Source organism: Pogona vitticeps, chromosome 10 (assembly GCF_051106095.1).
Source record: "Pogona vitticeps strain Pit_001003342236 chromosome 10, PviZW2.1, whole genome shotgun sequence".
Classification (NCBI taxonomy): domain Eukaryota; kingdom Metazoa; phylum Chordata; class Lepidosauria; order Squamata; family Agamidae; genus Pogona; species Pogona vitticeps.
Window position 1 is genome coordinate 22,996,606 of NC_135792.1, and position 25,411 is coordinate 23,022,016.

Consider the following 25,411-nt stretch of genomic DNA (forward strand, 5'->3'; position numbering starts at 1 on the left):
TTTGGTGACCCTGTCCAACCATCTCGTCCTCTGTCGTCCCCTTCTCCTCTTGCCTTCACAACTTTCCCAACATCAGGGCCTTTTCCAGGGAGTCTTCTCATGAGATGGCCAAAGGATTGGAGCCTCAGCTTCAGGATCCGTCCTTCCAGTGAGCACTCAGGGTTGATTTCCTTTAGAATGGATAGGTTTGTTCTCCTTGCACTCCAGGGGACTCTCAAGAGCCTCCTCCAGCACCACAGGTAGGGAGAAGAGAAAGTGAAGAACTTCAAAGGTAGGGAGAAGAGAAAGTGATGGGCCAGGGGTGCAGAAGGACATCACGCTACCCAGGGAGGGGGAAAAACCTTCATGCAGAGAGAATCCCCCTTCAGAAACCAGCACAAAGCTTTCCTGCATCCACTGCAGAAGAGGTTTGTTTCTCCCCCTCCTAAGGGGTTGTTGTTGTGTGTGAGGTTTCCTTCTTTTTTTGCCCCTTCTTCAGTCTTTCCCAAAGTGATGTGTCTTAATTAAAATCCAGAATCATCCGCAATTAAACTTTTCTGTTGGGATTTTTTTTCAGTTGTTATTATTAAAAAATCGTTCAGGCCATCTCTTCTCAGAAAATAGAAGCTCCTTTTTGTTTTTGATACAGATGCACATTAACTTTAAAATTCCGCTCTGAATGGTCAAGGAAGAAATTATTTGACAAGGGCCGCAATGCTTATAAGGTGACCTGTAATCCCCCAGAAAACACTTTACAAGCCCCTTGAAGGTCACAACCCCCAGGTTGGGAAGCAGTGCTTTAATGCAACCCTTCTGGCTACACAGTTCAGTAAAAACCAGGGAAGGGTCATTGAAACAATACAAATGCAGGATAGGGTGAAACCTTTAATCAACCTTTAAGAATATAGTAAAAAAAAAAAAGAAAGAAAAGTGAGCTTTTGATGGTAAATCATCTACTTCAAGGTTGTGCATCAAGTTCTTGTGGGTAGTTCCAAGATTAAACATTTGGACATGGTGGCGCTGAGGGTTAAACCGCTGAAGCCTCTGTGCTGCAAGGTCAGAAGACCTGCAGTCGTAAGATCAAATCCATGCAACGGAGTGAGTCCCCGATGCTTGTCGCAGCTCCCGCCAACCTAGCGGTTCGAAAGCATGCAAAATGCAAAAATGCAAGTAGATAAATAGATACCACCTCAGTGGGAAGGTAATGGCGTTCCGTGTCTAGTCATGGAGGATTGTCTGCGGACCAAGGCTAGCTCTACGGGTTGGAAACGGAGATGAGCGCCGCCCCCTAGAGTCGGACACGACTGGACAAATTGTCAAGGGGAACCTTTACCTTTTACCTATCCATGTTTCATCTACATGTGATTCAGTCATGGCTCAGGCCAGCTCTAAATTAAAAGCGGTCCTGCTGCTATGCAAAAAGGTCTGGACTGGGCATGGAGCAAGGTCGGGCTGATTTGCAGTCTCCTGAACATCATCTGGTAGCTAGGAAATAGATCAAACCAGACCAAGCCCTGGACGCTCCACAAAAACTGACCTACATCGTTGTCTGATCACACCTGGAGTTAAATACATTCCTTTCTCTAGCAATCATTGTGAAATCATTGAGAGGGCATGAGAAGAGTATCAGGAGCTGTGGAAACAAAACCATCTTCTAGAAGAGATTCCCAATAACAAAGACAGAAGCCTGTTATGAAAGAATTCCCATTTATCCGCTTCTTTTTGACCTCAGGAAAAATCTTCAAAAAGACCTTCTTTAAGAAAAGAAGGGGTTCGTGTTTAAAAGATTGCAACTCCGTTTGTCCATTTTTTAAAGAAGCTCATTCTAATTTCTCTTACAAATGAAAATGATTTACCCTTGCTGATACACGAACGGCTTGCCTTTCTCTGGCACACGTTTTCAAAATTTAACCTTGAGACTCTCAGCAAAGATAAAAGTTTGGTTGGTTGGTTGGTTGGGGGGGGGGGAAACGCAGCCCTTAAAAGCAACGGGATGTTATGGCTGGAATTGGGAGGGGGGAGAGAGAGAACTGTTTTGCTAAAGCTTGTTGGCAAAATCCATAAAGTTTGCACGAATAAAACAAATGCGAAGATTTCCCACCCACCCTTTTCTTTTACAAGCACCCTGCATGCAGTAGAGAGAAAAAATGTGTCACTTCATTGTAAGTTCAATGTTTTGGAAATGTTTCGTGCAAGCTTTTTTGATAACTACATGTGTATGCTTTAGTTAGAAGTAAATGGTTATAACAGGGTGAACTGAATAGCAAGTGTTTTTATTTAATGCTTGTGATGTTGGCAATTGGCTGAAGATGCTTTTGCTGTTATGTGTTGTCAAGCTGCCTCGGACTTATGATGACCCTATGAAGGAGTCCTCTCCAAAATGTCTCAACTGCTCTGCTGAGCTCTTGTAAACTCAAGGCGGTGACTGCCTTGATGCAGTCCGTCCATCTCGTATTGGACCTTCCTCTTTTTCCTGCTGCCTTCCACTTTTCCCAGCATTATTGTCTTTTCCAGAGAATCTGGTCTTCTCATGATATGGCTAGAGTAAGACAGCCTCAGTTTCCTCATGTTTGCCTGCAGAGAAAATTCAGACTTGAGATGATCTAGGTCAGGGATGGCGAACCTATGGCACGCGTGCCACAGCTGGCACACAGAGCACTCTCTGCAGGCACGTGAGCCATAAGTCACCGGATTGCTCCCCACCACCACCGCAGCCAAACCTGAGGAGGAGGCTGCTGCCACGGTGCCGGCACCCCGACAGGCAGCAGGCCAGGATCCGGAGCAGCTAGCGCTGGTGACAAATCTGGAGTGGGGTCTTGATGCACCTCCGTGCACAGGATTTCCCCTTCTGCCACCACTTCTGGTTATGCCACTGCTGCCGCCCCCCCCGCCCCCGGGTTAGGTATTTCCCCCCGCAGTTTGGGTATTTGGGTCTAAGACTCATTGGTTTGTCTTTCTGGCAGTTGGGGTACGCAAAGCTCTCCTCCGACACCACATTTCAAATGAATCGATCTTATCCATTTGTTCAGATACTGTTTCCCTTATAGCCTGCCTAGATCCTGAGCTGAATCGTTGGGAGGGAAAGGCTGCAACAATTAAATTCTTTCTTAAAATGAAAGATGCATGCAACTGTTTTTAGATTCCCCTCAAGGTAATTAGCATAAGAACTATTATGTAACTTAAAAAAAATAACCAGTCTGTAGGGAAAAAATCCAAAATCCACCATGGGCCACAAATGGCGGCTTTATTACAACTGTCCAGAATACTGTAAGACACTGCACAATCTTTAATGTAAACATTACGTAACTTTGAAGTATTCCCATGCCTACAGCTGCTTGGTAGCTATTATTTTTTTTAAGCATTTAGGTTCCTAACAGTAAACTGTTTTTAGCTAGCTAATTCTGTATTTAACTTTATTTTTAAAAGCATACGGCTATTTCTGAACTTTCCTGTACTTGATTCTTAAAAATATATTATACTCTCAGCTGGAAACTGGAGTCAATTCAACTCTTTTGCCTTGCTTGGAATTTGGTCTTGACTACATGCTGCACGCCTTACAAGCAATCTTAACTTGCTTTTTAGGGAGAATAAAGAAGAGTGTCCGGAAAAGACGTCTGTCTTCTCCATAGTTACAGGTCATAGTCCTGGATTCTCAAGTGTGAGCCTAAAAGTTATTATTTGTCCCATGAGTGGCAAAAGTTCCACTCCTCAAATTAATAACAATATGGTATCTCACAGCATTTTGGAACCTAACTGAACGAAACTTTAAGAACGGGTGTTTAATTTTGATCATTTCCTCCTTCCCTCCCTATTTCTTATTATACGGATGTGTTGCAATTTCTATATTGTAACGTAGCAGCAGGGAGTGCCCTATTTTTAGTGTAGCGGGTACACGGAAGAGGGCCTTCTCTGTTGCTGCTCCCAGAGACTCTGGAACTCTCTCCCACTGGAAACCAGACTCGCCCCATCTTTGCTGTCATTCTGCAAGCAGGCAAAGACCTTTCTCTTCAGGCAGGTTTTTTCTTGGTGACTTTTCTTGGTTGTCTTAGGGCATGGTTACACTGACAACAATAACCACTGTTGAATCGGATTTTGCATAATTAAAATCAATTTTAAATATCCCAGCTACAGGATGCACAGGAAAGCTTGCTTCTTTTTTACGGTAAACTAAGTTTTTTTTTTTAAGAGACCAGCAGGGGCTTTTTAATTTAACACAAAGTGATTCTTTGTGAATCACTTCCATCAGTGTGATTGCTCCCATTACAACTTTATGTTTGCCCATGGTTTGCCATTCTGAGTCTTGGACTATTTGCTAGATCGGAGGTTTTATGAGGTTCTTTTGTTTTTATATGTTTATTATCTTAATTTAAGTTGTATACTTATGTTATTTTTTGAAGCCACCCATTGTAGTGGCTTGTCTACTAAATGGGTAGGTTATAAGTTTAAATAAAGAAATTAATAAAATAAGTATTAAATGCTGCCTTTGTGGGCAGTTGCCATCCATCTGCAATATTTTTAAATTTTTTTCTTAATTTTAGCACTGCATCACTGTGGTGATATGTAATGTAGAATTTATTTAAAAGAGAGAGAGAGAGAAATTCAGGCATTCCAAAGGATGCTTAAAAATCAAAGAAATACTACACAACATTGAAAACATGGTCTGCAGATTAATGAAATTATTTAAAACTCAGAGTTTACCAAAGTCTAAAACTCAACAAAGCCTGGCACCCAGTACTGAAAAATACAGCCTGCAAAAGGTCAATGAACTCTACCCAGCCACAAAGATCAGCTAACGACACGCATCAATCACAGTGACAGATCATCTCTCCCCCTTTATCACAACAATACACCCACAACAAAAAATACACTGATCACCGTAATCACCCAGACTCTTGAAAAGGACAAAAAGCTGATCCCACACCTACAAATACTCTACTGTCTCACAAACTGCACCAGAACACAGACAGAGTTCTGAGTCCTCTCCTCTGAGCCCTCTCCTCAGAGACTCAGGAAGAAAAACTTCAAGAAGACGGCCAAACAGCCCGAAAATCCTGCAACAACCATTTCCCCAAAGTTGTTTTGAGCCCCTACTTTATATCGGAGTAAAGTGAATGCGCACAGCGAAACAAAAGCCATGTGACTGTAAATCGATTTAAAATACATCAGAGCTGAAACCGATACCAATCAGCAGTAGAACCGCACCCTTAGTAACTCTTGTTGCAATACGAAAAAATACCAAGATAGAGATGAGGGTGGATGGAAAACGGTGTTTTCATCTGAGAAACTGGCAGATTTTAACCAGCAGACTCAGCCCGAACTCTATAGCTTGTTTACCTTTCTAAAGTTCAGTGTTCTGAGTGCTGCTGAACAAGACAGAAAGGAACTCTTTGGGGAGTGTTCAGTTATTTCGTGGTCTTACTGCTCAGAGGCTCTCTTACCTAACAGCAGGAGGTGCTGGAGGTACAGAATTATATCTAAGCAGCATTCAGCAGCAACTGATTCATTTAGCCTACTAGCTTTGCCTTGAGAGTAGGAATCAAACAGAACGCCTATGGCCCTGTGCATGTACATGTACCTTGTACCCTTCTGTTTGCAAATGTTGGAGAAGAAAATGCATGGAATATACCCAAGTAACGGATACGTTTTTATGCATGGATAAAAATAGTCCAGAAAGAAAAAAGATACTATGTGGAGGATACCAAAGGAAGGAGGCATTTGCTAAAAAAAAAGAAAGATCAGAAGTGGAAAGATAATAGAGCCATCCAAAAAAAAAATACAGCAATTGCTCTAAGTGAGATGTGGGCTGCAGGAATAAAAGCTAAGCAAACACCATTAAGATCTAAAGCAATTATTTGGAGAAAGGTATTAAGGATGAGCTGCATGTATGAAAGAGAACTGGTGTGTTCTGCAAGATGCAAGGAGACCGACAGGTAGCTGCCACGATTTCAATTAAAGAACCGGCTGACAAAAGAGTCGTCTGGCGGAGCGAGTGTGTCTTACCGGCGGATAACAGGATTAACAAACAACCTGATTGAATTCGGGAAGAGATTAATCTAAACCCAGACGTTTTGTCTGGATGTAATAGAAAGATCTCTGAACATACAGGGAAATAGGCCCCTTCTGGACCATTTTCTGGAAAAGCATAGAAATTAAATTGGGTTCCTGTTTTTACATGTCATTCTTTGAACCCGACCCAAGCGGTGGTCCTCCTGACTATTTCCATCAAGTTGGTTAATTCTGACTTGGTCCAACCTGTATCCCAACTTTTGAGGAAGTCGCTTAATGTGGCATATATACAAAATCCTCCCATTTTATTCTCAGAGAAGCCTTCTCGCAAGAGGAAGTACCTTATTCAAGGCTATGTATATAAACTTCATGGTTAAAGATGCTGTGAACCAGAGTCTTTAAGGGCAGGAGAGTAAACCAGGATCTACCGGTAGATCTCTGTTGATCTGAAGTAGATTGATGGGTACATATTACATCGACTACGGATTTGCATGTTTTCAAGAACCAACAGACTTGTGAAAGATTACTTTCAGACTCAAATTGTGGTCAGGACTGAAAGATATTCATTCACTATTCAATTATTGCATGTGATGTCCTTCTTTAAAAGCCAGAAAGTGTCCCAAAGCAGCTTCGATTTCTACAGAGCAAAACCAAAGAATCCTTGCCCTCAGGCTTACAATCTAAAAAGGCATGACATAAAAGGAAAGGGAGGTGGGGAGGGAAGAGGAAAATGAGAAACACCAAACACAAAGATCTCAATATTCTGAGGCTCATATAAATAAAATAATTAATACAGGTGCAGCACTATCATACAGACATTATTATTCTCCTTATCATGACCAACTAAAAGAACTCAGAAAGGAACTACCTAAAGTTGTTGATCAATCAACGAAGTTCAAGGATGGCTCCAATTCTTCTCTCTTTCATCTCTAGCTAAGTGGAATGGATACTGGAAGATCACGCTGCCTTCTCAAGAGACATCACAATAGCCTTACATATTGAAAGACATGTTGTAAGGAACAAAATAATCGGCTTAGATTTCACATACTGAGTGTGAATGGAGGAAAATGCACTCCCATAGTTATGTTTTGCTCTCATTCCAAAAATGTCTAAGAACTGGTCCCCCGCAGTTACGGGGTCCTACTGTACATGCAGAAATATATAAAAGCAATGTGTGAATAAAGTGGATAAGAAATCCTAATGCTAGAACCTAGGGTTGCCCAACAAAAGTGAACAGCAGAGAATTCAGGACATTTTTTAAAAATTTCTTCACACAGCAGATGGTTAAATTGTGGGATTTGCTTATACAGAATATAGTGCTGGTTGCTAACCTGCACAACTGCAAAAGGGAATTCATAAACCCATTCATGGAGGATGGGTGGCTACGTGTTCTGATGGCTATGTAGACTACAGTGGTGCCTCGCTTAACGATTGCCTCGTTAAACAACGAAACCACTTCACGACGACGTTTTTGTGATTGCTTTTGCGATCGCAAAAGGATGGTCTAAATAGGGTTTTTTCGCTTTTCGATGACCAGTTCCCTGCTTCAGGAACTGATTCTTTGCAAAACAATGTTTTTTTAACAGCTGATCGGCAGTTTCAAAATGGCCACCGGGTAATTAAAATGGCTCCCTGCTGTGTTTAGGGATGGATTCCCCGCTTTACAGGCAGCGAAAATGGCCATCCCTATGGAGGATCTTCGCTGGACTGTGAGTTTTCAGCTCATTGGAATGCACTGAACCAGTTTCGATGCATTTCAATGGGCTTTTTCATTTCGCAAGACGATGTTTTCTTAAGACAACGATTTTCGCGGAACGAATTCACATTGTCTTGCGAGGCACCACTGTAGTTCCATAATCACAGGCAGCTTATCTTCCATCTGTGTGTCTGGGAATAGAAGCAAGGGGACAGAACTGCTCCCCACCGACGACTGTGGCTCAGGAACAGCGGAGATTATCTTATATTGAGCTAAACCATTGGTCTCCCTAACCCCACATCGGCTCTCATGACTGACAGCAGCGCTATAAGATTCAGGAGAGAATCTGGAGATGCTCCAGACTGAATCTGGGGCCTCCTGCATGAAAGCAGAAGACATAATAACACGTTTCAGAATCCTCTTGTCTCAACTTCTTGTACCAGACAGCAGAGCCAAAGAAAACTGTAATCCCCACCACCTGAAGTCCAAGAACACAAGATTCCCAACCTATATTGCAAAGCAGACTCTCCCAAATACCACCAGCAACTATTTCAGATAAAAACACAGCTCACAGAAAGCAGAATCAGAGCCACTGAAAACAAACAGGGTTAAGCCCTTTTTTCCATGTGTGCTGTGTTTTTTAGACTTTAAACTGGCTGGTATTTCCAATATTTCTAAGCCACTCTAGGAGTTTCTGGGGTGAAGAATGAGGTAACAATGCATTATTATTATTATTATTATTATTATTATTATTATTATTATTATTATTATTATTATTATTATTATTATTATTATTATTATTATTATTATTATTATTATTATTATTATTATTATTATTATTATTATTATTATTCTGCCTCTTAGGGATTTACTAAATTGCAGGGCTAGCAATGCTGGGGGGAAAATGCACCCTTCCGTTGTAGCAAAGGAGCTGCGATTTGAATCCGTGTGCTCTTCTCTACCTCTTCATCCCTACATCCATCTAGTCCCCCACATACACACACACACACACACACACACACACACTTCTTTTTAGTTCCAATGTTCTGTATTAGAGATGGGCACTTCGTTCGTTTAGTTCATTTACCAGTCCAACAGGTGATCTACAGTTCTGTGCCCTGCCCCCTTTGGCAGGCACCCTCTTGGAAGCAGTGCCCTGGCTTCCCTGCTCCACCTCTTCCTGGTGCTGCCTCTGAATGGCTGATCGCCAGAGGAGGCAGAGCTTGGCAGCACTGAACACCTATTTGGCCAGTAGACGAACCGGGACGAACCAGCAAACCAGCATTTCATGCCCATCGCTGTTCTGTATCTGACATGCAATTATTCTACGAAAGAACCAGAGCCACACTAGCTCCCGCCAACCTAGCGGTTCGAAAGCATGCAAAATGCGAGTAGATAGATACTACCACGGTGGGAAGGTGACAACTTTCCGTGTCTAGTTGCGCTGGCCACGTGACCATGGAAGATTGTCTAGCTTTATGGGTTGGAAACGGAGATGAGCACCATGCCCTAGAGTCGGACACGATTGGACAAATTGTCAAGGGGAACCTTTACCTTACCTAATCTGTGTCAGCAGCTGCACATGTCACCATTCCTAGTGCTTCCATGCAATGAAGTTAATTACATCACACCAGACTGAGAGTTGCGGCAAAAAATCGCAGCTTCAGATGCCAGCTGTTCCATGCAACGGGATGCATTCAGGCCCATACAGTGTTTCTTTGGGATGTATCTGCAGAGGCTATCTTTAGAATAAGCTTGGAAGTTTCATAAGCAATATGTCTTACGCAATGAACTGGCTTCCCACTGAATCTACCATCCAATTTTACAAAAGTACGCAAACTAGCAGGGGTTTTGCTGAAGCATGCCACAACTAAATGCAAGTATTTTCAGCTTAAATGTGGATCGGAATAGGGTTCACAGAAGAATCGTTGTTGTTGTAAGAATCAAACAGGGAAGAACAGATATGAATGTTTATCCAAACGACTTCTTTATATACAAAAGGAAGGGCAGGCAATACCTTTATTAGACCACTAAAAATACAAATATAAATGCCAGACTTTCATCTATATCGATCGTCAGACTGGGTACCAAGATACTGTGGATGACGCTGTTCAGAACTTTTTTAATCTATAAAAAGAGCCTTGGAGGAATGAGGTACAGGTACAGCTGTTTATTAAGCTAGCAGAGAAAACATACCCACACACAAGCATGTAACTATGGAATCCATAGCAATGACTTACAGCCTGTGAACATTTATACATAAAAGGAAACAAAGACCAAGAAGAAAAATATAAAGAGAAGATTTTTTCAAGTAAGCAGAGCTCATAATGTAACTTCGAATGACACACTTCGTAGCCATTTGGTGATCAGTTCCGATTGTGATGAGCTTTGTCCTTCTTGTTCCCGACCCAGAATGTCCTTGACCCCGAACAGAAAGTAACATAACACTGTTAATTAATTTACTGTCTTACAGCAGAGAAAATACAGAGACCACCTTTATGATGGTATATGTTGCTTTTTCATGCCTTAGTCTTACAAGTTTTCAATAAGACATTGGCTATATACACTGATACACTACCTATATCTATTGGGTCAATGCTGAGTTTAGGATATGTAGGTCAAATGAGGAGGAATGCTTGAGTGCAGAAAAACATATCTGAAAGTCCCAAGAAGTCATGGCAGGTAACCGTGCTACTGTAGATCTGTTTCTTAAAAGGGAGTCCCAAAATGCAGACTGCAAACACGTCAGAAGCGTAGGTTTCACATTCCACCCAAATGGAGGACATCCCTTTGAATGTCTATGACCACTGTGGATAACACAGTTGCAATTTTTCATGCCCTGATTCATTCTGACCCGTCTCCATAAACCAGTTTGTTTCCATTTAGGTCTGTGGCTTCAATCCACGCCTCTGACAAAACAGACTGTGATCCACAAAAGCTTATTTGTTTATTTATTTGTACCCCGCCTATCTGGTCAATACGACCACTCTAGTCGGCTTCCAGACAGGTGAAAATGCAAAAACATATACATATAGCAAAATAAAAATATCACACAATAGACAGTAAACAATAAACAATTATTGAAATTGTTGCTTTGAGCTGCAACAGATTAACACCGCTGCCTCCTTGGAAATATTAAGATTTTAATGACATCTTCAGGTATTTATTTTGATGGCTTCGTGCTCAGGAATAAGAGAATGCACGTCACCCATAGAAGTTTGACAGAAATATACCCGTTAATCATCGCAATGCCGGAAGAGCTCTTTCTCTTTGTTCTTCATCTTGTTCTGTTTAGCAGCTTTAAAAACATCTTTTATTTAGGACCGCACCACGGAATATTCAACATTTAAATCCTGACAGTACTAAACTTTATATAAAACACCTAGTCAACAAGGTTCACTCTAAATTACTATTACCATTCCAATTTTTCTTTTCTCTCTTCTTTATAAATAGATTCATATTTATAGATTTAAAGATTTTGTTTATGTTTATACTTAAATTCATTTATATGTATATCTCCCTGGCTGCAGAGCCAGAGGTTGGGGGTTCGAATCCTGCACTGTGCCTCCTTGACAAGGGCTTGACTCGCTGAAATAAAATAAATAAAATAAAATAAATAAAATCTATACGACCCATTCCAGCTCTGTAGTTCTAACATGATTATTGAGGAGGAGGATCCCACCTAGCTACGTTTGCCAGGACACTTCTAAAAGAGAAACCCAGAGAAAGGGCAGGACCCGGAAGTAGACCTCACTCAACCCGGAAGTGGTCTGTGGAAAGCAGCCCTCCGGCACGGGCTTCCTCGAACGTAATAGCCGAAGAACCTCCTCTGAGAAAGAAAGCGTGAGCACTGCGCAGGCGCAGTCTTGGTGCAGCGGCTGATTGGCTGGTTCGGGGGGGGGAAGGCGGAAGCGGATTGGCTCGTTCGAAATTGAGGGGCTGCCGCGGCGCTCGAAGCCCCGAACGGGGAGCGGCGGCGGCGGCGGCGGCTGAAAAGTAACGGAAAGGAACGAAGATGGCCAAGAGGCGCCCGCGGCGTAGCTTGGACTGTAGCCCCCCGTCCAAGTGAGTTCGTTGGGAAGGGAGGCAAGGCCGCTGGCGGGGAAGGGCGTCGGTAGCGCTGAAATAACGGGGGTTGGTTCCTTAGCAGAAGGAACGCGCGCGGAGCGGGGCCGTTCCTTTAGCGCGTTGGAATGAACCGAACCAACGAATCGGGCCGTAGCGCGTTCTTTTCTTACAGAGTAGCACCCGGACAGTGCAACTCTGGGAAAACTTTTCATCCCGCAACGGAAGCCATTCCGTTACTGCACCACCGTCGTCGTTATCGTTACTGTAACTACTAACGCACCGTCCCGTTCCTGCAAGCCATCTCTGGCTGACACATCTCTGGGCCAGGGAGGTCGGCAGTTGTCTGCCTCCCGACTTGCCCGAATTCACCCAGCCCTTTTGGTTAGCAAAGTGTTTAACTTTTTTTTTAAAAAAGCGTTACTTGCCATAGATCCCTCAGCGAGCCTAGCCCGTGGCTTCAAGGGCTGTGGGATTCGTAAGTCTGAAACGGTGATTTTTTTTACTGAGGTCTGGGTTGGGTCAGTATCTGGATGGATTCTCCCCCATGGAGCCCGTTACCACAGGGAGGTCTTTGACTACAACTCCCATCGTTCTTGGTCACTAGCAGTACAGGCTGGGGATTCTGGGAGTTGAAGGTTCGCCCGTGCCCCCCCCCCCCGGGCTAGGGGCATCCCAGACAAGGCTGTGCTTGTCTCTGGCTATTGTCTGGTTCATGTCACAGTTTTATCTGCTTCTCTTTCTTAGAAGCTTTAACTGTTTTTATTTCAAAAGCTGCTTCAATCCTGTGATTATTTCAATCGCCCTCTTCTTGTTTGTTTGTTTTATAGGCCACCTTTCTCCCCACAAGGGGAACCCAAGACAGCTGACAATATTAAAAGAATAAAACTCAAAACAGAATAAATTAAATGTTTTTAAAAAAACAATTAAGCTATATGCTAATTAGAATGCCGTTGAATACAGTGGTGCCTCGCTAGACAATGATAATCCGTTCCACTGAAATCGCTGTTTAGCGAAATCATTGTCTAGCGAAAAGAATTTCCCCATTGGAATGCATTGAAACCTGTTTAATGCGTTCCAATGGGGAAGAATCGTCGTTGTCTAGCGAAGATCAGCCATAGGAAAGCCGCTTTGCGAAGCACCGATCAGCTGTTTAAATAACTGTCTTGCAAAGCTTAGGTCCCGAAAACACCTGTTTGCAAGCGCAGAGGAAGCTGTCAAAATCGTTGTCTAGCAAAAATCGGTTTGCGAAGCAGGGACCAAACATTGTCCAGCGAAATTCCCCCAATAGGAATCACTGTTTTGCGAATCGCTATAGCGATTGCAAAAAGTCAATGTCTAGCGAAAAAACTGTCATGCGGAGTAACTGTCTAGCGAGGCACCACTGTACTTGCCACTTTGAATTCTTTTTCTGCTGATTCTTATCACTGGATTTACTTTTTTCACTGCTGCTATATCCTCGCTTTGCGTGAATTCAGAATGCACCATAAGTCCTCGTTAAGGTGTTTGGATACGGACTTGGGCTTGCTTGGGGCTCATACTGAGTCATGCAAATCACTGGGTTGTCTCCGACTGGCCGCTCTCTCTAGCTCTCAGGGTGGTTATTGTGATAAGGAGAGCTTTGCCCTTGTTGAAGGAGATCAATGTTTAAAAACAATTAATTTAGTCCCTCTTTTCTTTCAAAGGGTCTTTGTTATGGATGCGACACTGGCCGAATACATTAAAAGAACTGTGTTGCGGATTCCACGTTCAGAAACAACAAAAATGCTGACCATGTGGAAGTTTCTCTCTGAGACCCAGCTTCAGTCTTTAAACATTCATCAAGTAAAGGAAAAAGTGGCTGAAGAAGTACTCCAGCTTTGCAAGGTAGGGGGGAAAAAAAACACAGAAATAGATTTGTATTTTTCCTCCAAATGTGTTGGCATACTCTATTTAAAAATACGACATGCAATATATTCTAGGGTATAGGCTTGCTTAGTTATATGAAGTATGAAAAGAATTGTGGAGAAACTGTTAAAGCTGAGTCTCTAAATTAATTTGGCTGAGCCTATCATGGCTTACTAGTCCTTCATGGCCAGTGACAAGAAATATTCCTTCATTTTTATGGAAAAGGCGTCGGAGCTTAAGGGCGATGAACCTGCCCCATGAGAAGTGAATGACACCCCCTCCCGTATCTTTGGTTGAATACTGCATTTGCTCTGCAGTCTAAGTGTCTTCTAGATTGGCTGCAGAATGCCCCGTCTTGGTAGGAGTTTGTGCTGCTGCTATTTATTTACCCATCTATTTGCAAACCAAAACAAATGAAATAGAAATTGTATGGGTTCAGTGCTCTGGAGTTTTTCACCCCTTACGGAAGGAACTGATGGATGTCCAAAAGTGTTATGCCAACAGATGGCAGTCTTGGTTGCTATCAAATATTTGGATATCTACTTACAGAAAACAGAACATTTGCTCTGGTATTAAGTTGGTCTAGCATCAGAAACCGAATATTTTTACTACAGCGGTGCCTCGCTTGACGAGGATAATCCGTGCCGTTGAAATCGCTGTTAAGCGAAATCCTCGTCAAGCGAAATTAAAAAGCCAATTAGGATGCATTAGAAACCAGCTAATGCGTTCTAATGGGCGAAATACCTCATCGTAAAGCAAAGATCCTCCATAGGGCAGCCATTTTCTGGTGCCTGTCTTGCGAAAAATGCCTCCTAAAAACAGCGGGGGCCATTTTGAGAGCCGGCAGCCGTTTTGAAAACCGCCGATCAGCTCTTGAGAAAACATCGTTTAGCGAAAAATCGGTTCCCGAAGCAGGGAACCAATCATCGCTAAGCGAAAAAAAACCATTCAAACATCCTTTTGCGATCGCAAAACCATCATCGTGAAGCGGATTCATCGTTAAACAGGGTAATCGTCAAGCAGGGCACGACTGTACTCAGATACAGCAGAGCAATAAGGGGGCTGCCTGCAGCAGCTGGCATACACAATCTGGATTGCACAACTGGTGCCATACCTCACCTCCAGCCCAAACCTGTACAGACAACAGATTTTCATTGTGCACCAAATCTGAATGAAGAAGTGGTTGAAAGTAGCTTTCTTTTCGGATAAAGAGAGAGAAAGCAGCAGAAGAAGAGGGGGCAATGTGCATATTTAGGACAAGTAAAATGCCTTGTGTCCTTTTGAGGAGAAAGGCAGGGTAAAAGTATTTTAAATAAATACTGTAGTTGTTACATACTGTAAACATTGCTCCATTTTTATCTTGTTAACTGAAAAAAATGGGTTTGTGCTTAATTGGAAGGCGTGGGGTGCTGAGGAGCGGCAGAAAGAACCCTGGGGCGCATGCGCACAAAGCGGCCACAGGTTCCCGACCCCTTACCCGGATGCGTGGATCAAATAAGCATTTGATTAAATCTGGCGTGTGTTTTGGGTTCCATTGTCGTACTGCTCTAACAGTTAAGAAGGTTTTTCTGATATTTAGCCTGAATCTGGCTTCCTGTCACTTGAGCCCATGGTTGCGTGTCCTGCACTCTGGGATGACTGAGAACAGATCCTGCCCCTCCTCTATATGACAGCCTTTCAAATATTTGAAAAGTGCTATCCTGTCACCCTCAGTCTTCTTTTCTCAAGGCTAAACGTGCCCAATTCTTCCAGTTTTTCCTCCTAGGGCTTGGTTTCCAGCCCCGACCCTCCTTGTTGGCCTTCTCTGAACTTGTACCAATTTGTTGGCACCCTACTGCCTGCAAACAATGTAGTACATTTATACACACATACCATTTGTATCAGCTCTGTTATACAGTGGTGCCCTGCATGACGACGATAATCCGTTCCGTTAAAATCGCTGTACAGCGAAATAGATTTCCTTCCAGCTCTAATGTTATTATTATTATTAAGACCATAAATTGCCATTTCCATAGTCACTGCAAAAGTTAGTCATATCCAGAGATTTTGAAAAGTTGTTATGTGCAATCACATCACTCCCAAATCATGGCAACCCTGACAAGATTTTTGATGTGCATGGGGTATTCAAGGAGTGGTTTATTATTGCTACCACCAGTGAACCCAAGTCTCTTGTGTTCTGATACAACACGCTATCCATTACACCACATAGCAGTGTATAAACAGTGCAATATTGCTTATGACTTGTTCTTATTGTCTTGAAGGAAAATTGTGCGACTATGAAGCATGCAGCAGATCTGGACATAATTTGTAAGTAATATGCTCGTTTTTAGCTGTAGTTATAACATGATTATTAATTGTTTTATAACACAACTGATAATCATTTTGTTAGATTTCAAATAAGATTCTTGATGACATTAGTATTTGTCTAGCAAATCACATGATTGTATGTAGAAAGGAAGTCCAGATTCACTTTTGAAGTAATATGAAGCAGTATATATAACTTCCGTTTCACCTTTTGCAGATGATATTGATATTGTTCTCATTCCACGGTGGCTCTGGACCCTGTTGTTTGTGTTCTCTTGGCAAAAGAAACAATAGATCTCTTAGCTGGTTATTGTGCATCTAGTGAACAGTATACAAGCCAAATGGCAGTGTAAGCAAAGTTTAGTTTCTACACAAAGCATGGTATAAATGCATCTTAAGTAAGTTGTGAACAGATAAGGAAAGGGTTTTTTTTTTCGATTCCAGTTCTGTTTATTAGAAGTAAATTGCACTGTTCAGTTAAATGTCTGATTTCCTGGCTGCAGTGTCTGTTTGGATTGATAACCGAATCAAAGTATACAGAATCTTTCACTATTTCAATTTCTTCATTGTCAACTTGAAAGTTCTGTAGTTCTTCTGTAGATGTAATTTTTGTTTTGTTGATGTTCAACTGCAGTCCTGCCCCCTGGCACCTTCCTCCCCCCCCAAAAAAAAGTGACTGGGCAATAGAGATCAGTTGCGTATAATATAGAAATTGTAAAAAAGACATAAAATAAAGCTGTTAACCAATTATCGAGGGGGTACTATGGAAACTTGATTGTGTCAAAAAAAGGAGCATGAGAACAGTCTCTTGAGTCTTCATGGTCTCAATGACCTTTCGATTTGCTTCCGTTCTACTCCCCCCCCCCTTTGTTTTTCTTCTTCTCAGACAACTATACCTACAGGGACAAGAAGTGCTGGACTGTTTATCAAATGACTAGAGAAGAAGGTATGCTATACCTCTGTAAAAACATAACTAGCTGGTTCTTCTCATGTGCATTATTATAGCAGAAATGCATTCTTTATTGCTGACTTTTAATACTTGCTGAAACAACAGCATTCTCCACTGTAGTCATCAGGACGTTTCTATTGAAAAGGACTCAGCCATTAGGAGATAACACCTTATTATCATGTTAACCTCCAGTCAATTTCGGTATTAAATAAATAAAATACTAAATTAGGCATATGTGTTCATGTTCAATGTTGTATCAGCTAAATTTGCTCATTCTCACAAGGAACTGTAAAGTAGGTGCTTATGTCAGTTTACAGGAAATCCCAAAGCCTATGGACTATTTTACTTTACACTTTTGCAAAGCTTAAAATTGTTCATGTGAAAACTGTGTTAATTACTGAGAAGGGGAAATAAATGAGAAGCTACATGTCAATTCTGGTATTGTGTGTTAACGCACACTCTTCCTACACGTAGCAAACTATGTTTGCCATGAAACTATTGCCAAAATCCCACTGTCTAGCTTCACCAGTACATGGATAATGGTATCACTATTAGTGGCAGATTTCCACCAATTAAAGACTCCCCACTTCAATTTCCCCAGGTTGTGTATGACTCACATGTAATGAGACAAGTCTTACATAACTCGGAGTCTTTAATTAACAGTAATCTTCCAGTGATATCATTGCCTGTATGCTGGAATAGCTGGGCAAAAGGATACTGGTGTGAGTTTTTTTAAAACTCCAGAGGTATAACCATATTATACTGTTACAGCAAAAATTATAATCTTGTGGTATCTTAAGGTAATATATTTATAATGCTCTAAATATTCACAGATTGCAAAAACTAGCTTTATCAGATATCTTTTCAAAATATGTATATGACCATTTAAATTGCCACAGGCTGCTGTGTTAGTGACAGGCTGGGTTACACTTCAAACAGAAGACTACTGAAATTAATGGGACTTAAGCCATGACTATGGTGCCCTCTTGATTTCAGTAGATCCATTGAGCCTGTGCCAAGAATGTGAACCACCTGTCATTATTTCTTAGATAGGTAAATAATGAAAGCAAGACAGCCATCAATCTAAAATTAATTTTGCCTCAGGGGCCTGATATAAACAATTTGTACACATTCTATCTGTAATTAAGTATATTTTAATATGTTCTATTCTATTGGTAGGTGATGAAAATGACGTTTTTGACTTCGTGAAGTTTAAAAAGGAATTTAAAGAGAGTCTTCGGTCAGCTCTGAAAAATGTAAGACTGCACAATGAAAAATTCATAGAATTTTCTACAATGAAGAAATTTTGCTTACTTTATCCTGTTACCCTATGAAATCTAAAGCAGTTTGGACTTCCAAGTGAAAAAAAAGCTGGATTTCCTGTTATTGTACAATACTTCTTCTTTTGAACTCTAATTTTTTTTGGGGGGGGGGAGGTTAAGGAAGGTTGACCAGTTATAAAAATATACACCTGATCATCATGTGAGGAGCATGATTAAATATATTGTGTTTTCCACTATTTGGTACAGATTAGAAAAGTAGTTACAGGGCGTTTGTTTGCTTTATAATGTACAGGTAAGAAACAATTGTGTTTGCCCCTTTGCATAGCCTTCAACTCTGGTGTACTCTCTATTTAACATGCTTAACTCTACCACCTGAGAGCACAGTAGATTCATCTCTTACCTTTAAACCAGGTAACCATCACCTTCAAAGAATATGAAGACAATGCAATATGGATTCGAATTGCATGGGGAACACAGTTTACCAAACCAAACCAGTATAAGCCAACTTATGTTGTGTATCACTCACAGACTCCTTACGTCTTCATGTCTATTTCTAGACGCAAGAGCTACACACCAATGCTTTGTCAGGTAAAATGTACTTGCATGTTACGTCATCTTTAAGATAATATCTAAATTTAGATGTAGCAAAAAGGAATGAACATCCGGTATCATTTTTCTGCACTTGTGTGAGTTATCTGAAATTTAATAATGCATAACTATTAAACTTTGATTGTATAAAGAGAAAATAATAAATAAAATATCAATGGAGTTTCAACATCAGTTAAAAATCAACTCAATTTTTGTTTGAAGGCCCTGTTAGTTGCTTCCAATTACAATGACATCCATGAAATGGACCTCCGGAGCCACTGTTTAGACTCTATTAAAGATATTGTGTTTAATCGCTATAGCCAGGTGAGAATCTTCATTACTCTATTCTAAGCCAAATCTTGGGGTAAATGTTTTGGACTTGTTTCTAGAATTCCAATCAGGTTGGGGAAATTGTGTCTTCTAAGACATCATAGAGTGTTACAGAGAAAGAAGTCTTTAGGTAATAAACTTAACCGTGAGCAGGTGTTTAGACTGAGATGTGTGTTTTCTTCTTCACATTGTTCTTAGCTAACAGATGGAGTGTATCTTCGATTCTTGCAACTTTTTTGCAGATGCTATTTAACAGATAACAAAATATACTAATGCACCAGCTACAAAGTACAGTGGTGCCTCGCTAGACGATTGCCTCGTGGGATGAAAAACCCGCAAGACGATTGGTTTCTGTGATCACTGTGGTGCTTCGCAAGAGATTTTTTTTTTTAGACTGATGCTTCGCAATACTTTTTTTTTTTTCTAAGACCGATGCATAGGGAACCTCGCAAGACGATTTTTTCACAAGACAATGATCTTCGCGGAACAAATTAAAATCGTATTGCGAGGCTCCACTGTATTCACTTTCCTTTTCCAAATACAGTTGCAACATGAGCCCTGATCAGATATCGTGTGTAAACAGGAAATGTGTTTACACATTAAAAAATTGCCGACATTGAGCAAGACGATCTCAAGGGGATTTCTATGTAGAATCACAGAACATGTACATTCAGTTGGACATACATAGAAGTCACCTTATATTCAGGAGGCCTCTTATATCAACATGGGAATGCTGGGAGTGCAGATGGCCGGATTGAAGGGAACTTCAGGGGCAGATTAGCGTTCTCAGCCTTCTGCCTCTTAATGCAAGTTCAAATTCCACATTCTGGCATCAGGGCTGCAGAGAAAATTATTGTTGATTGGGGCATAATTCTTCAGCCATTACTGTTATTATTGCTATTAGCTTTTTTCTCATAGCAATAATAAAGGATCCACTTGAGAACTGTTTCTAAAATACACTTAATGGACTTGGAACATTTGTTTTCAGTGATCACCTGTTATAAACGAAAATGTACTAACTTCTGATGTTTTTTCTTTCCTGCACCCTAACATTTCCCCAGAACTTTCAAACCCATCACCCCCAACCTCTACAAGAAAAAAGCAACACTTTGGAAAATGGTATGTATACTGCGTTGCTCATATATATAAAATATACCTTTGATTCAAAAGCAGTTTATGTAGATATTAAAGTTCTTGGCCATTGCTGAAGACCAGTAAACTACACTTTTATATGGACATCTGCACATGTCCCATCTGGGCATGCACATTAAAACACTGAAGCACCTACAGTGCCCACATTGTTTGTCTCACCTACAACTAGCTAAAAAATCACAGTTTCTTTGCTGCTGGGTTCATTAAACTACGCTTTGGCAAAGGACTTATTTATTTATTTATTTAACTTATATGCTGCCCACACTACCCAAAGGTCTCTGGGCGGCTTACAGCATTTAAAATACAATAAAAAGGCAAAATAAAAGGGCAAAATAATTAAAATGCAATTAAAATATATATTCTAAAAATTGCCATCAGACCCACAGCTGATATTTGTAAGACTTGATATTGGTAAAGACTGCCATGCATCTTAGAATCGGCCATGCTGTCAAAAAGATATCGTATATGAGACATTATGTGTTTTCTAGTAGATCCAAGGATAATTCAGGAAGATAAACATAAAAAGGAGAAAATTCAGAGAATTACTCAGGAAACCTTTGGTGATGGTCCCCAGCCAAAATTAGAGTTTGCAGAATACAAGGTAAAGAACACCTATGCATTTAAAGTTTTATTTTTCCGCAGAATTTTGGATACTTGATCAACTTTTTTGAGCGGTAAATGTTTCGTCAGTGGCAGCAAAGTTTTTTTGGTGTCTTTTCCTTCCCAGTCGTTGTCTCCAGTTGATCACAGTGAGCTTGTCTAGCACCCCATTCGCAATGGCAGGTATTTTGTGTTGTTCGAAGCTTGATAACAACTCTGCTAGTGAGCTGTTGCAAATTGCAATGAAAAGAGTGAACTAAGCTTTCTTGAGTGACTTCCACACGGCCACAAAAGGGCAGGACGGAGTGCTGTAAGACAGTGGTCCCCAACCAGATGTTCTTAGACTACAACTCCCATAAGCTTTCACCACCACCTCTGCTGGCCAGGATTTCTGGGAGTTGAAGTCCAAGAACATCTGGAGGCCCAAGGTTGGGGACCACTGCTTTAAGACACATCCAGTCGTTCTCACTCAGAGCCTCTTGCTAGTTTCAATCTGGCTGTTTTCACCACTCACTGTTTCAAAGAAAACCAAGGAGCAGTGCAAGCTTTTTTCAATGAGGACCGCACGAATAATTCTTGAGCTGCCGTCCAATGTCCTCGGTGTAGTACTTCTTCATTCTCTTTTATTAAAGGAAACATTCCGCAACCAAAACAACAAGGATTTTCCCATTAAGCATGCCTGTCTTTCCTGCATATGGAACAGTGACACACCATGCCAGTTGCAAGTATTGAGTCATGGTTTCAGAATTTAAAGTCTTTCCATATATGTTTGAGTTTTGAAGCTGCAGTCCTATCCATCTTTTAATACTGCTATCACTAGGCAATAACAATAGCAAATAGGCAAATCAGACTGAGAACCTGGTTGCAAGAAGAACATCTGAATCTGTATAGTAGCTGTGTTTTGTGCTCGGTGGGATGATGTATTCATCCTTGCCCACTAGGGGGCACCATTTACCTTTTAAAAAAACCCACATTTCTTGAGCCTGTTTTATACTAGTAAAAATAAAAACAGGAAAGATAAATAGTTTATTTACAACCTATGGAAATGAACTCTAAATAAAAGTTGCTCATTGTTTCCATCAAAGTAATGTTAGAATGTCTTACTTTCCTTTAAACGCCATATATAGCTAGATACCTGTCACTCAGAACAAGGCTTCAGAAGAAACAGAAATAGTTTGTTTCCCTCCACACGTGGACACCCTGAAGTGTGAAATCCAGCTAGAATGTTAGATTTCTGAGAGACATGGATGGCAAGATCTAAGTTGTGACCATGTTTTCCTCCACATGCTAATGTAGGGATAGGATACGTCTGTACACTAAGACTAATGGAATTTCTTCCATAATATGTGTCATGTGCCATTAAGTAGGTTATTGTGACCCTAATGGAGCTTTTAGTATAACAGAGATATTTATAGAGTGTTTTTTACCAAATCCACCCCCATGACCTTCGGCTTCCATAGTCAAGCATGGATTCCAACCCAGATATCCTGAGTCTTTTACTCTGTCCACCACACTGGATCTACCTGAGATTATGGCCATGATCTACTGCAACTTTTGTCGTATTTATAAGTATTTGAAATTGAAAAGAAGCATGTGAGAGAATAATGATTGAGTTCTTAAAGCAGAGTTAATGGGCCAGCAGGATACCTTAAGCTCAGGATATACCAATACATCTGCTAAAATACAGAGCAGTCTTTTTAAGACTTTTAGTGTATCTAGTTTAACATCCGGTTGGTTGCTGCTTTTTTGGCTTACAGCTTGAGACGACATTCCGAAGCGAACAAGAAAAGGGGACATTGAATAATATAGAGCCGTTTAGATGCATGGTCAAGTTTTCTAGTCCTCATCTTTTAGAAGCACTGAAATCCCTAGCACCAGCTGGTAAGTATCCTAGCAGTCAGCATGTTTTTCAGTCACAAAGCCCTAAAATAAAGGTCATATAATAGGGGTGGGCAAAGGGAGCCTCCAGTGACCTACTCAGAAAGGTATAATAAGCACATAAAATAAAATAATTAATAAAATAACTGCTGTTGGGAGAGGTAGTTTAAAATACATGCACTCTCATCGGATTTGAGCAGTCACAACAGTCACTTCTAGGGAAGAACACGCATTCCTAAGCCGTCTAGAGTGGTGGAAATGATTAGATAGGCGGGGTATAAATACAATCAATCAATCAATCAATCAATCAATAAATAAATAAATAAATAAATAAATAAATAAATTCCCTAGAAAAGCAGATTGGAGAGGTTAGCAGATGAGCAGGCTCCCTTGATCCATGCACACACTTCTCTAGTTTTCTTCTCCATTTCACAGAAAGACAAGCCAATTTCCCCATCTCGCCTTTGAATAAACAGCTGTAAAAACAAATTTGCACACCCATATAACTCTATTGTGTACACTGAAATTCCTGCTCATCATTCATCGCAGAACTAGCAGATAAGGTCACATCCTACCAGCTCTCCCTGCTTCTCTTTTCTCCCACAGAAGTCGCTCTGTCCTCTTTTTTTTCCTTACTGTTTTTGCTGCCTGACTCAAAAGCAGGGGACTGGGATTGTCCCACCTCTTTCGTTTCTATTGAAGAATGCTCTGGATTCATGTAGGACCCAGAAACCGTTCTGGAGAATGGAGAGAAGAAGGGCAAATCTTTGCTTTCAGTTGCCAAAGCTTGTGGTAAAAAGTAATAATATCCCAGAGGTGCAAACGGCTTTGGCAGACACCAGACTCATTTGTTCTTATTCCAAATGTTGTGGTGGTGCCACTTATTAGGATTGTTGTTGTTATTTTCCACTGTCAAGTCAATTCTGACTTACTGTGATGCTATTCAGGATTTTCTAGGTATAAAGTACAATGAAGTGGTTTACCTAAAACCTCTGAGCTATCCAGCCAGCCCAAATATGTTTACGGAGCATTAAAGATCTGTAGGGAAATCCTGTGGAGAAGTGATTCTAATTTTTTTTTTCCTAATTCTAGGATTGGCAGATGCTCCACTATCGCCATTACTGACCTGCATCACTCAGAAAGCCAGGAACTATTTTAAAATCAGGGAGAGAAAAGGATCACTTTCACAAAGCCATCTGAGCCAGTGACACTTTTTAAAAACTAAGTAGATGAGAGAGAAATGTTTCCCTGATCATTGAAGTATCTTATTCAATGGAATAGAGGTCACGCAGAGGACCTGCTTTCCCAAGCCTTCGACAACTCAGGCAATCAAAATAACATACGATGGAAAAATATTGTCTTGACAAGCTATAATCTGCCGACTGGTGTGATCTGTTTGACAAAAGCTTTGACAAAAGCTTGCTTATATGTCCCAACCCATGGCTGGATGAACTTTTCCTGAGCCTCAAATGTGTCAGACACTTGTCTGTAGTAAGTTATAAAACTTTCCAGAGTAGTTCTTTACAGTGCACTGAGGGCTATGGAAGAGTTGGGGGGGGTATTGATTATTCTGGTGGGAGCGATCGGATCTGGCAGAGGTGCACTACTGGATTCAGGCAAGGGATGGCTAGAATAAATCTGGAACAGCCCTGACAAAGTCATAAAGGGATCCTCCCCCTTTTCGCTAGTCTCATAAAGAGGCTAGTAACCCATATTTCTGTCTCAGCTCTAAAGGAGGAGAGATCCTCACTTGTTTAGGAGGCTTGAAAATAAGTGGCTTATTTTATACAACGGGTGAAGTAGCATAACCTGGTTTTGAAATGGCTGCTTCTTGTGTATTGGTCTAAAATGAAACGATATGGAAATTCTCATAAAATCAGTTGGATTTCACTTCCAAGTCCATTCCCAGTGGGTCAGTCAGCAGTGATACAGCTGGTTGCAGGGAGGTGAAGAATTTCAATTTTCACCTGGACCAATGCTTTTAAGTTAAAATATACATTTTAACTTATTACAGCAGGACACGTGTGTTGAAAACTATTGGTTGTAGCTTATAGCAGCACCAGGTGTTTTACTTCAGTGCTCTTTTTAAACAGTATTGACTATGCTGAAAAAGGAAGTTGTTTTGACAGTTTGGTTTATCTGTGTAGCTGCATGTGTTAAGTATAAATAAAGGCTTTCTTTATAGACGTTTGTTCCATGTCATTATTATTATTATAACTCCTGTTGTTAGTCAGTCTTCCTCTTCTCCTTCCTCCACTATGTGGTTCTCTTCCCATACGTTTTATCCTCACGAACAATTTTAAAAGCCCGGGGCAGGTTGTCTACAATGCACAACACCCTCCAGCATATGGGGGGGGGCAGCCAGAAGATGGTCACTGCATCGCCTTGGCCTGTAACCTTTGATGCCTCATTGTCCCTTAGGTAGAGGGAGTTCCCCTTGTGACCCTTTAGGTGCTGCCGAATTTGAACTCTCCACCCAATAATAAATCATGGGGCTTGTCATTCAGTCCCATCTGGAAGGACCCATTTTGCCCCCCTTGCTAGAGTTTGCCTTGCTTTCTTCTATTCACCCGGTCCGGAACATGAAGAATATTTTAAATAAATAAAGAATGGATGGGATGACCTGTTTTATCTAGCCTCCAAGCTGAAGTATTACAATTAACTTTGCCGTCCAGAGTTTGTAAAACTTACACA

General features: G+C 41.0%; 1 protein-coding gene across 2 annotated transcripts; it reads left to right on the top strand.

The window, feature by feature from the left end:
• The first annotated feature begins 11,592 nt into the window (after positions 1-11,592).
• On the top strand, positions 11,593-24,903 carry CENPN (centromere protein N). Of its 2 annotated transcripts, none has more exons than XM_020801706.3 (11): positions 11,593-11,746; positions 13,432-13,612; positions 15,895-15,940; positions 16,824-16,883; positions 18,066-18,142; positions 18,581-18,757; positions 18,980-19,081; positions 20,149-20,206; positions 20,728-20,840; positions 22,597-22,720; positions 23,810-24,903. In XM_020801706.3, the coding sequence occupies exons 1-11, from the start codon at positions 11,697-11,699 to the stop codon at positions 23,923-23,925; spliced, it is 1,104 nt and encodes a 367-aa protein (XP_020657365.3). In that variant the 5' UTR covers positions 11,593-11,696; the 3' UTR covers positions 23,926-24,903. The 2 variants fall into 2 exon arrangements, with proteins under 2 accessions (XP_020657365.3, XP_020657366.3); XM_020801707.3 differs by having other exon boundaries at positions 20,731-20,840.
• The last annotated feature ends 508 nt before the right edge of the window (positions 24,904-25,411 follow it).